Raw genomic sequence first — 13767 nt, 5'->3', positions numbered from 1 at the left:
AAGAAACTGAGAGAACCACGTGTAGGATGTTGTCTCTGACACCGAGACTCAAAACCCATCGAAAATTATCTCTTGTGACCGGAGACCAAGTATCAAACAACCAATGATGAAACTAGATAACCTCATCGCAAGAATGTCAGAAGAACGCCGTTGAACCCAACCTGTTGAAACACACCGGAAGAACACGATGTTACTGCCTGAAAACTGGAGACCCAAGATGCCGAAAACGCTACAACCTTTCTTTGCCTGAAAATGCCGTGAACACCGAACGAGGACTTCACCGCCGAATGATGCAAACACTGTCAATCTCCCTTTGTTCAATCTCTCTTCTCCTTGTGTGTATGCAAAGAACAAATTCTCTCTCTACACTGGTTGCACGAGGCTGCCCCTTCTTTCCAAGTCGTCTTTTCTTTTCTTTTTAATAACCTAAATGAAGAGGATAAAAAATGCCATTGAGACCTAATTACCATTCTGCCCTCAACTTAAAAACCCATTTTAAACTACTTAAATATTTGTCCCTTTTCTATAAGAATAAATCGTTTAAAAATAAAAGAAAGAAAATCGGGAGGAGGAGATGAAGAAATCTGAAGAGAAGATGAATAAATCTCAAAGAAAAAGAAAGAGAAATGACGAATCATCCCTAATATTAAATTACAGATCATAAAATTATGAAAATTATTTTACTGGCTTCATAAAATTTTGTTTTTTTATGAGCCATAAATATTTTTTAGTTTTGTTATATTTATACAAAGTATCATATAATCTATCTCAAATTAAACCCGAATATCAATTACGGTCAAATAGCTAGCTAGATACCAATAGATCTACATGTTTAAATTATTGGGCTCTATCAAATTTTATATTGTTATTTTAGTTGATATATAACACATCATGAAACACACATGTAATGAAAAGTTAATCTGGGAAAGTTTTGTAACATAAACGTTGTGAGTATCCTAAAGTTAAAAGAAACTAAAATCAACTTGGTTCCATTGACTTGATTATACGATTAACTACAAAATTGTAAATTTGTTTCTTCGACCAGAAAAACAAAACTTAAAAACTTTAATTAAAAAAATTTAAAATGACTTTTTAAATGGCAATAAAAAAATGTTTTTGGAAAATTAATCCAAACAGACAAATATAATATATTTTGAAATTGAAATATTTAAACCATTTTTAATCTTAGCATTTTTATTTTCAAATAATAATAATAATAATAATAAGAATAATAATAATAATAAGAATAACAATAAGAATAACAATAATAATAACAATAATAATAACAATAATAATAACAATAATAATAATAATAATAATAATAATAATAATAATAATAATAATAATAATAATAATAATAATAATAATAATAATAATAATAATAATAATAATAATAATAATAATAATAATAATAATAATAATAACAATAATAACAATAACAATAATAATAATAATAATAATAATAATAATAATAATAATAATAATAATAATAATAATAATAATAATAATAATAATAATAATAATAATAATAATAATAATAATAATAATAATAATAATAATAATAATAATAATAATAATAATAATAATAATAATAATAATAATAATAATAATAATAATAATAATAATAATAATAATAATAATAATAAATAAATAAATAAATAAATAAATAAATAAAAATAAATCATATGCATATTTTTAATCAAAAGCAACCAATTCTAGGGGCAGTTGGTATAATATATTTCCCATATTTTCTATTATCTTTGAAGATGTGAGGCATTCAAATTCAAAGGCGCACAAAAATGTTGTTTATTCAAATCCAATTTGCTTTATTGGAAGTCTTGCTTTATTAAATGTTTTTTCAAAATATTGAGCTTTATCCAATCGGAAAACTTTGTCTATATATAAACATGCATCATTTTCTTCCCTTCTCTTTCATATATAAATCACATTCAAATAATTTTCTCTTCCTAGAATGGGTTGGTTTCTCACTTTGTTTTTCTTTCTTCTTGTCTCTTATTCCACGGCTTGTGATCGTTGTGTTCATCAATCCAAAGCTACTCACTATCGTTACGATGTGCCTGCTTCATGTGAGAATTCAATCTTCATTTAGTTTCCTTTTTTTTCTTTCTTTTTGAAATATATGCTTTTATTCTTCACAATTTTCATTTTTTTAAAAAATTCAAAATTTGAAATTAAATACTCCAATTCTTAATATTTTTTTTTTAAATGCAGGTTTTTGAAAACTAGTATTTTTCCTCTAATTTCCATTTCTTAATTTCTGTTTTATTTTCGAAAACATTATTTTCAGAGGATGGTTAACAAAATTGAGAAATTTAATTATACATTGAAGCAATGTTATATATAAGCTCAACTTCCTAAAATCAAATGATTATTTGATAAGCTTAATTTTTGGATTATTCCATTAAAAATGGTAGATTCTAAGACAATTTTCATGATGATATACAGATGGATCAACATGTGGATATGGAAAATTAGAGTTTGAAATTTCCAAAGGATACTTTGCAGCTGTTCTCCCTTCCCTTTATAAACAAGGAGCTTCCTGTGGTGCTTGCTATAAAGTAATTAATTAATATACTCTTTAATCTTTTATTTTTCTTTCTTTCTTTTTTTTTTTTTAAAGAGTAGTTTCTGTTTTCACTCTCTTTAATAGTTAATGATAATCAAATGCATTTGGTTTTGTAGGTAAGATGTAAAAACAAGACATTATGCAATCGAATAGGGAGCAAAGTAGTTGTGACAGACATACATTACAATAATGGAACTGATTTTGTTCTAAGTAAAAAAGCTTTCTCTTCCATGGCTTCGAAGGGCAAGACTCTTTTGAATATTGATACCATCCAAGTCGAATACAAGAGGTAAATCATATATATACTTGTCCTATTTTGATTTATCAAACCAGTTAAAATCCACTCATCTAGGCCTCTCATTTGATAATCATCTTCCAAACTTTCAATTATATATGATTTTCGATATTGATAAAGATATAGACCATGATATATAAACATATATCACACTTCCACCATTTTCCCCACTCCCTCAGTTAGAGAATAGAAAAAAATGAATATAACTAACGCTATGACTCCTAAGGCCGCTTCGGCGTTCATAACTTGAAATTATATTACAGGATACCATGTGAATACAAAAACAAAAATTTATTGGTGGAAATTGTAGAATGGAGCCACAAACCAGAAGTTTTGGCAATAAAATTCCTATACCAAGGTGGCCAAACTGACATACTAGCAGTTAATATAACTCAGGTAATTAGTTAACACTCTATATATAGTTGATGTAATGAATTCACATGAATTGACAACATATATACAATAATAATAACCCAATATTAATTTAACTATATTGTTTTCGTTGAATTGATCAATTATTATATTTGACAGGTTGGGTTAGAGAAATCATGGAGAGGGATGATAAGGAACTTTGGTGCAATTTGGTATATACCAAATGTAGTTGAAGGAGCACTAAAGTTAAAAATGATGGTAGGTTCTGGATATAATAACAACAAATGGATTTCAACAAAGTATGCAATTCCTGCTGATTGGAAAAATGGAAAAATCTATGATACTGGAATTCAAATCAAGGATCATATTCTCGAAAATTGCCCACCTCACAAATGTGGTGACAAGCCATGGAAGTGAAGGAAAAATTGATAAATTTATGATACTTTTTTTAATTAGAAAGATAATATTTGACCTCTTGATCGAGGACAAATTATGAACTGAAGCTGTGGTTATTGTGGTTATTCTTTTATCTATGTATATCAATGTTCAAAGAATTCAATAGAATTCTATTACTAAATAAATACTAATATTAAAATCATGAAAACAATAGTTTTTGAAATTTAAGTTGATAACTCTTGAAAATTATATGGAGGCATCTAACGCTCGTTAGCAATGTTGTAGACAATGTTACAATATTCCACGGAACAATTACTAGAAGAATAAAATTACATAAACAAACACAAGAGATTGGTAACGAACCCAATTCAATGAAGAATATCATGCCTTTGGACAATGTGTCTAAGATAGATAACTTCACTGATAATAATCATAAGCAACTGTAATGTAGTACTAATTTGTAATAAAATAAGACAAGGTTACAATAATTTCGAAAAACCTTAATTACTCAACCGTTCATTCAAACTCATCTTAGATTTGAGACTCCTTCTCTAGGTGACTTAGTAATGTAGTCGAATGAGTAATTCTCTAAGTACGAAGAAAGTGAATCTTTTATTAGAATGAATAATAATTTGCTTCATACAAAAGAGGAAGAAGATCCCTATTTATAAAGTTCTATTACAAGTTGTGGGTAAAAATAGAAATAACCTAGAATATTAATTTAATTATCCAATTAGCCCATATTCTTCTTACATCAATTAGGCTTCCACTAAGTAGTGGTGTTAGTGAAGAACGTTTAAGGTTCCCCTTAAGATAGAGATTTCCTTTCTGCAAGACTTAAGCTCCCTTAAAAATGTGAGACTCCCCTTTCACTTGCAAATACAAATCTTTCCCCTTTAGGAAAAAAGGTCACTTCACTTGTCTATCTTAGAGTTCCCTAAGCTTGAGAATCTCTTCTCAAGATGAAACATGAATAAACTATGTAAAACACTTAGATTTGAGAGAAAATGAAAATATCACATTCATTCACTAAAAAATTATACATACAAGATACAATTGTTGCCGAAGTGGGTAGAAAACTGAAACAAGGAAAATATTACAAACAAATTTATAAAAACAGAACTATAACACTCCTCCTTAGGTTGGAGCACATATGTTAATCATGTCTAGCTTGTTACATAGATAATCTATATGTGTTCCATTCAAAGCTTTTGTGAAGATATCTCCTAGTTGTTCTCCAGTCTTCGTATATCCTATAGATATCAAATTTTGTTGAATTTTCTCAAGTACAAAATGACCACTAGAAGAAATCTGGTCTTTAATGTCGGTTGGAAAAAATGAAAACGGAGTTTTAATGTCGGTTTCCAAAAGATGGATGTTTAATGTCGGTTTTAAACTGACATTAAAGATGAAGTTTTAATGTCGGTTTAAAACCGACATTAAACATCTCCCTTTTGAAAAACAACATCAAAGCTATGATTGTTTTTTATATTTTTATTTTGTAAAAAATTAAGTATTTTTTTATTTTTTTATTTCTCTATCTTACTTTACCCTTTCTCATCCCACGCGATTCTTCCTTTCTTTTGTCAATTTCTTTCCTTCTTTTCTCTTCTCAATCTCTCGTCACTTCCTCCTTCTCTTCTTTGAATAGTTGCCGTGCCACAATCACCGTCGTCCCTCGTGCCAAGCTCATGCCCATTCGTCGTCGAATTGTCCTTCGGGCTAGTTTTTTTTCTTCGATCGCCGTTGTGCTCGCCACCACTGTTGGGTAAGTTTTTTTTTTTCTTTGGGCCGCTCTTCTTTCTTCAATTTGCCTCAACCTCTCTGATTTGCGTCAACCTCTCTTAGTGCCTTAACCTTTGTTTGATTAGTTTCTTAAGACAAACACTCCCACGCTCGCAATCACTACTAAATCCTACGCTTCTTTTTAACTCTTGAATTTATTAAACCCACCAACTACAAGTGGAGTTTGCATTTGCTACAATTTTCGTCAGTTACTTTACTAATTGCCTTTCAACGGATGCTGGGAGCACATGGACAATTCCCTTACAGAAACTTCTTTTTTCTCCTTGGTAGGTATTTCGGTCTCCCTACCCAACCCCACTCTTTTTTTTTTTTTTTTCATTTTAATTTCATTTCTCATCGTTATTCTCGATTTCAACCAGTCAACATTTGATATCGAGACCAAACTTTTCATTTAACCATTGTTTGTTTTGTTTACTCTATTTTTTAATGCCCACAACATGTTTGATGAAATGACTGAATGATGACATTGGTTTTTCTTTGGGTCATTGGTCATTGATAACAATCCACTAATCAGATTGTTTGAAATTTTAGCTTGTTTGATTTTGGTTATTTAATATTTTCTATCAAATGGAGTGATACTCAAAAAGATGTAGAGGTTGAGTTTGATTGAACACATGCCCTCCATGTTTTATTCGAGCCAATGTGTAGGAAATGGCAAGGCCTCTTTTGGGGTTGTTGAAGCCGTTAACCTTATAACTTCTTTGAAATTATTTGGTTTACTCTTGGTTGTTGGCTATCCGGTATCACCAGGTGTTAGTCTTTATTAATCCTATTAAAGTGTATATGTTTGATTCAGTCTTAGTTAACTTATAGATTGTGAGATGAGCATTAGAACCCACATGTATGAGTATGTGTATAGCTTGTGCAATTACAAAGACTCTATTGTTGGAAATGAAACTAAAACACTGCTTACTATTCATATTCATCTCAAACTCATTTATAAACTTCGATAAAGACAAACAAAAAGTCCAACAATGTATCTCATCACTTTGTCAAAACAAATTCAGATAATATTAAACATTAATTGATGAAGCCCAACAATTAAACCAGCTAACTATTTCCAAGGAGGACCAAAATGAAGCAAATTGGAAAAGGAAAAAAAGAAAAGGATCAAAGCAATGGTGACTGTTTCATAGTGGATCACCTGGGCACTCACAAACTTGTTTGTGAAGTGCATCTTCAAGACATGGCTTTTAGATACTTGGTTGTGGACTTATGGAATGCAATTTTAGATGGATGTGCTATAGATTGTAATGTCAAGATATGTTAAACTTGAATATTATGTGATGACTTTTGACAAGATATGTTCAATTTTTTAACCGGGTTTTTAGCATATTGAAATATGCAACTGTGCAAACAGAGTTTTTTACTCATGTTGATTATATAACACTGCTGTTGTATATTTCCATGATGTTTTATTACCAAAAAACTTGTATGCATAAAAATTGTTTGTAATACATATCCGATCCCTTAGACTCAACTACATACGTAGTGGATAAAGGTCTTCAAGCATAAAATAGGCATCTTAAGTTTTATGCTATTGGTTGAATTGAACTTGACCGTCGTTTGAATTGCTCGGTAGAACCTGTAGGATTACATTAAGATGGGGTTCCACACTTTTTCTTCGGCCATTTCAAATTTCATTAGAACTAAGATATCATCCTGGGACATGCGTTTTAAGTTCAGGGTTTTTGTTATTGATTGAACTTGACAGCCTTTTACTAGCTTTTGAATTGCTCAGTTGTACTTGTATGGTTTCAGAATTTGCAACAGGATATTACACTTCAAAAATTATTGTAGCTGATATAGTGAATGCTGGCGTAATTGTGAGTAATCAAATGGCCATTTGAGCTCGAAGGTAATAGCCTTTTCGTGTGAATGCACTTAAATGGGTTTTGCAGGATGAATTTCGCAAGCTTGCTGTAAAATTCAACCTACCAAAGAAAGACATAAAGGAATCACAAGGAATATGTTTCCTAAAAAAGGTACTTTGGGATGTGGTGATTCATACATATTTTTTGTTTGTTTGTCTTTTTCTTTTCAGGAGGATAACGGCTCTCTCAAAATTCAATGTTCAATGCTTATCTATTTCTAATATGTTGGCGTTGCTGTTTGTATTTTAGAATATTCTTTACTACTTTTTAGAACTATTTATAGTAATACAGGATTTAGTACAAGACTTGCTAATTAGTGTTGAAATTTTCTGATGGCTATACGTTCCCTAAGCAAGTGTTTTATTTCCTTATTCTTCCTGACAGCCAACGCCAAGGTCTAAGACTTCCTGGAGGACCTTGGTATGCGTTCTCAGTTTCGTTTCTTTAAGAATAAATTTGATGATCTATAACTAAGCTATATTACGTTATTTACTTACATCTCTTGTTGAGCTATAGTACAACGATGATTTCAGCTTTTTTGCCTTCGTCTAATGCAGGTATGTCGTGGAAAAAGATATAAAGAAAAATGTAGTATTTGTGTCGAGAAACTATTTCTCATTTGACAAAAAGAGGCGGGTGTTTCGTATTGGATCTCTAAAATGGCTTGTGGTTTGCTCCAGACCAATTTCCTAGGCTTTAATCTAAGGTATAGTTTTAGCTTCCATCTCCCATATTTCTTGTTAGTTTCACTACTTCAAGTTGGCTTGGTCGTCACGATTTAACATAAAAGGAAATTTTCTTAACTTTTTTACAAACCTTTAACATAATGTAACTTTTTTTTATTGCTTTCTCAATTTTTTTTTGTGCAAAGGATGATAATGTAACTTTTGTTAAACTTTTCACTTTCTTTGTGTTTGGAGCCAAGTTTTATATATAAACATACAAAATATTAAGATTTGATTTTGTATTAATACAAGTAAAAGAGAAGCACCTCAAATGCGGAAGTTAGAAGCACCTCCGATGCTATCTTACACGTTCTTTCTTCTTCATCTGGCTACCCAACGGTGAGATAATGCAAACACATGTTTTACTATGGTTCTCAAGTTGTTTTTTGATCAGTTGCAAATATAATCTTTTCGCAGGTTCGGAACTTGGTTTTGGAAAATGCAGATTATGTGATTGATTCAATTTGTAGGCAGTTGCGTCATTTGGATCTCAATCCGCACGTGCCAAATTTTCTTGCCGCTATCCTTTCCTATATTGGAATAGCTCATGAGATTTTACCTCTACTGGAGGAACCTTGACATCCTTTAATAACCTAATTCATATACAGGATTTTATGTGCTTACCAATTAAGGGAGCACTTGTGTATGTACAGAAAGAATGCAGATGGCTCTGTGGTCTTAGTTTGCCATTTTTACATTCTTGATGGTCGCTTAGAATGAAGATTTTATACGTTTACTTATATGTGTGGACGTATAGTTTTCTGCATGTCTTTGACTCTGTCTGAATGGGTTGGAAGTCTAATGCACTGAACTATTGCAGATGCATAAAGTATCATCGAAACTTGAGATTCTTGGATGACATCAGCACCCTAATCTAACTGGTCCATTCTTAAAGGTCACTTCTGAATTATGCATATCCACTTTGTGCTAAGGTTTACAATAATTAATGACTTTCTGTTGAGAGGTTTATAGTACTTTGCATTGCTGTAAGATTTTTGTTATTATGACCATTCTGTTGAGTATCTTTGCTCATTGAGCTCTTTGGTGAGTTTTTGGACTCCTTTGGGTGGGAGGAGAGTTTCCTAATTTGTTCTCTGTTTCTAGGATATTTTGCAAGGTAAAATATTGATGTGATGATGATGATGACAGGAGGGGTATCGAGATCAGGTCATGATGATGACATAAATATATCTTCACTGGAATCAGGTGATTGATCTTGGTTAACTAGTTTTGAAGATGAACTTTGTAAGCTATTGTCTGATTATTTGACCCATTCTTGTATTGCAGGCTTCTTGAAGTGAAACAGCTTGATGAGTACTTTTGTATGTTTATTCATTTTTGTGAATGATGTTCTGTATTCAATTGTTAGTCCTTGAATTTGAGGTTGTTACATTCACAAATATGAATATGTATTTAGTGGAGGAACCTTCTGTTGTACATATACATTGGTTATTAATCACGATCTTATATATTATCTCTATACTTTTGAGTTTTCACTTACAATTGTTGGCTGTTTATTTAATTGTATTTTATTATATATAATTCAAGCCAAATAATGTCGGTTTTGCCATCATAAAAACTAGTGTAAATACGACATTAAATGTGTCTTTAATTTCAGTTTAAAAACGACATTAAAGACATCTTTAATGTCGGTTAAAAAAAATTAAAGACATCTTTAATGTTGGTGGAAAAACGTCATTAAAGATATCTCATAAACGACATTAAAGATATCTTTAATGTTAGTTATCCACCGACATTAAAGATCAACTGACATTAAAGGCCTTCAATAACACCTTCAAAGATGTCGGTTTATAACCGACATTGACGGCCTTTAATGTCGGTTTGTAACCGACATTAAAGATGCCTTTAATGTTGGTTATAAACCGACATTAAAGCCCAATCGACATTAAAGACCTTTGATAACGCTCGCAAAGATGTCGGTCGTCAAGTGACATTAAAGGCCAGATTTCTTGTAGTGGACAATCAACTTCGATATATTTAGTCTTCTCCTGGAACATTGAAATAGATGTGATATGAAGTGCTGATTGGTTATCACACCACCATTTTATTGGTGTGGTGATTTTGAATCTCAACTCAACAGGAAGTTGATATATCGTTATCAATTTCCACACAGATTATGCCATTGCTATATATGATGATTTTGTACTTGAACATGACACAAGATTTTGCTTCTTATTCTTCCAAGAAATCAAATTACCACCAACAAAAATACAATATTCTTAAGTTGATCTTTTATCTTCTTTAAATCCTATCCAATCGGTGTATGAGAAACATTCAATATTCGTATGATCATAATCCTTATATAATAAACCACCCCCGAGAGTAGCCTTCTGATAACACAAAATCTATTCCGAAGCAACTTAATGATCAACAGAGGGCATGACATATACTGACTCATAATACTCATTGAATAGGCTACATTGAGTGGAGTCAGTGTAAGGAAATTAAGTTTTTCCATTAATCTCCTATATCTTTTAGGATCTTTTAACAATTCTCCATCTTTTGTGAGCGGTAAATTAGGCATCATTGAGGTATTACTGGCTTAGTTCTCAGTTTTTCTGTTTCAGTCAACAAACCAAGTACACATTTTCTCTGTGACAATAATATTCATTTCTTCGGAATGGGGTGTGACAACTCAATTCAATCAAAACTCACGCTTACTAAACTTTGCGAACAATAACTTTCTTCCCGTGGAGTTTGTAACACAATCCTTAAATGCTTTGAGTGTCTTACCACATTTGGTGAATAAATCAAAATGTCATCAATGAAAACGATGACAAATTAATCCAAGTCGCAGTGAAATACACTATTCATCAAATCCATGCAAGTACCTGGCGCATCGATCAAACCAAAAGATGTACATTACTAAAAACTCATAATGCCCTTAACACATTCTAAAGGATGTCTTTGGTGTGTCAGATTCTTTGATCCTTAGCTAATGGCAGACTAAACACAAGTCTATCTTTGAGAATAGTGAGGCTCCTTTAAGTTCATCAAAGAGATCACCTACTCGGGACAAAGGATATTTGTTTTTTATTGTCACTTTGTTCAATTGTCCGTGGTCAATACATAGCCTCATTAAACCATCTTTCTTGCTTAAAACAAGATAGGTGCTCCCGAAGGTAAGGTGCTTCACCAAATGTAACTTTTTTCTAATAATTCTTCTATATGGCTTTTTAGCTCCTTTAACTCACTTGGTGCCATGTGATAAGGAGTTTGAGAAATTGGTGTTGTTCCAGATACAACTTCAATTGTAAACTCAAATTTTCTTTTTTAGGGGTAATCCACTTATTTCTTCTAGAAACACATCCTAGTACTCACGAACTATGGGTATACTTTTGGCTCCTAATTCCTTATTTCCTAGGTATCTACTAAGCAAGCTAGGTAGGCGGTATGCCCTTTCTTTATTGGCTTATCCTCACCTTAAACATTGATATTATATTTGTGAACTTCAACTTCTTGTTGCCTACAAATTTAACATCAAATTTTCTTGGTTCTCTTAATACTACCTTCTTATTGAAGCAATCCAGCATTGAATGATACGTGGAGAGAAAACCCATTCCCAAGATCACATCTAACTCATCAAGTTCAAATATAATTAAATCTAGTTGCAAAGTGACATTCTCAATTCTTAACTTGCAATCCCTACTCATTGATTCTACTATAAACACCTCGCCAAAAGACATACTAATCAAAGAGTGTGTAGCTCTAAAATTGATAAACACAAGATTGGAATAAAGTTGCAAATGAGTAACGAACCTATAATCACATGCGGGCTGTTCCTGACTCACTATTGGTCCTGCTATAAATATACCCAGTAACTGACTCACTACTAGTCTCGCTAGGTGATCTGTTAACTTTTCGTTAGAAACATAATCATAACGTCGTGTGTCCAATGGAGCACACTTGGTGAGTGAGACTGTACGAACACCCGTAAATTGTACGAGTGGTCCCGTGCGAACACCTCTAGTCGTGCGAGTAAACATAAGTGCATAATCCATAAACATACATGTAATATGTAGGTAGACCCCTAATCGTGCGAGTGGTCCCGTCGGAACACCTATTGTCGTGCGAGTGACCCCGTATACAAAATATAACTGTACCCTAACCATGTATGTGATTCGTAGGTACACTCCTAAATCGTGCGAGTGATCTCGTAAGAACATCTCTAGTCTTGTGAGTGACCCATAGATAGGATCACAATACAAGTGGGGTGAGAAATTTAATAGACAAAGTTAACAGACACACCACAATCCAAAAGCATGTAACTTCATCATAAACATCATAAATATGACATGAATATTAATCATAACGTCCTTAAGGATGTGATAATATATCATGTATTATAAACATCATAAACATATTAGTCATCATCATCAACGTAATATCAGCCATCATCATCAACATAATATCAGTCATCATCTATAACATCACATCATGCATCTTAGCTACCATCAATGCATAATGAAAAATATATGCAAACTCTTAATTTTGTATTCTAAGGTCCAGTAGTAGAATCTCTTATCTCAAGATTAGTTAAAAGAATTAATCGCTAGCTGACAGTTAAAGATTTTTCAATGACCCAAACTTAGGAAAAATTCAACTTAATCAATAAAATTAACACTTGGCTAAAGTCCCAAAAACCCTTTTAAATCAACTTACCCAATGTTGAGATTGAATCCAAAATTCAATTAAAGAAAATTCCACCGATTTATTTTTCCAATTTAGCCAACTAAACCGAAAGATAATCCAATTTTAAGAAAATAATTCAACTTCATCCTAAAAATTTAATTTATTTAGACCAAACAATAATATTTAATGGGCTTAGCAAAAATCCAATCAAAACCAACCAATACCTTACCCCAAATGGCTCAAATGATATCAAAGATGAAGCTTGGGTTGGGGAGGGATGCAACTCAGCTAAAGGAAAAACGTGGCACAGCTTGGATGGAGGTAAGCTTCACGCGCGACTTTTTAAAGGAGAGATGGATTCGACTCAGCAACTCGGATGGCTCGGTGTCTGTGCGTGTGGATCGTGTAAAAAAAATAAACGATCGTGTACCAAAAGAATTAAAATAGATTGTTTAGCCAAATCTAAACGATCGTGTACCAAAGAATCTTGAAAAAATAAACGATCGTGTAAACAAATCTAAATGATTGTGTGCCAAAAGAATCTTGAAAATTTTTGTTTAGCCAAATCTAAACGATTGTGTAGCCAAATCTAAATGACCAAATTTAAACGATTCTATAACAAAATCTAAATGATCGTGTAACCAAATTAAATGATCGTATAACTCGTTTAGATTTTACTATCTAAATTTAAACGAACAAATCTAAACGATCGTGTACCAAACAATAGCCAAATCTAAACGATCGTGTACCAAATATGTTACGCGCGTTGTTGACAGGATATTTTTTGTATTTTCCATTATGGGTCTGTGGGCTTTTTTCGTTTTCGAAATTGTTCTATACAGTGTAAATATTTTGCCGTTTTGTTATATTTTTTAAAAGAGCCCATCTTTTTATTAATTTTTTTTTATTTCACGTTCTTTTAATGATATAATGAAAATATCAATTCAACCCTTATGGCTAATCCACTTTCAATATATCATCTTCTTATTGGTAAGGCTAAATTATGTATATAAAAAAATTCCTGAATTTCCAAAGGTTTCAAAAAATTCCTGAATTTCC

At 31.8% G+C, this 13767-nt stretch overlaps 1 protein-coding gene and 2 long non-coding RNA genes across 3 annotated transcripts; all 3 read left to right on the top strand.

The window, feature by feature from the left end:
- The first annotated feature begins 1964 nt into the window (after nt 1–1964).
- Nucleotides 1965–3768, top strand: LOC103491932 (expansin-like A1). The gene is made up of 5 exons (XM_008452059.3): nt 1965–2087; nt 2467–2579; nt 2704–2876; nt 3146–3278; nt 3414–3768. Exons 1-5 carry the CDS (start codon nt 1973–1975, stop codon nt 3669–3671), a joined length of 792 nt encoding a protein of 263 aa, XP_008450281.2. The 5' UTR covers nt 1965–1972; the 3' UTR covers nt 3672–3768.
- A 1457-nt stretch (nt 3769–5225) lies between these two features.
- Nucleotides 5226–8625, top strand: LOC103491933 (uncharacterized). Its single transcript, XR_007818274.1, has 5 exons — nt 5226–5722; nt 7230–7750; nt 7888–8036; nt 8308–8394; nt 8473–8625. It is a non-coding gene; the product is annotated as an uncharacterized LOC103491933 (long non-coding RNA).
- Nucleotides 8626–8631: 6 nt separating this feature from the next.
- Nucleotides 8632–9535, top strand: LOC127147033 (uncharacterized). The gene is made up of 2 exons (XR_007818277.1): nt 8632–9261; nt 9343–9535. It is a non-coding gene; the product is annotated as an uncharacterized LOC127147033 (long non-coding RNA).
- The last annotated feature ends 4232 nt before the right edge of the window (nt 9536–13767 follow it).

This window comes from Cucumis melo, chromosome 2 (genome assembly GCF_025177605.1).
Source record: "Cucumis melo cultivar AY chromosome 2, USDA_Cmelo_AY_1.0, whole genome shotgun sequence".
NCBI lineage: Eukaryota > Viridiplantae > Streptophyta > Magnoliopsida > Cucurbitales > Cucurbitaceae > Cucumis > Cucumis melo.
The sequence above is the reverse complement of the archived record's forward strand: the minus strand, read 5'-3'. Positions and strand labels throughout refer to the sequence as shown.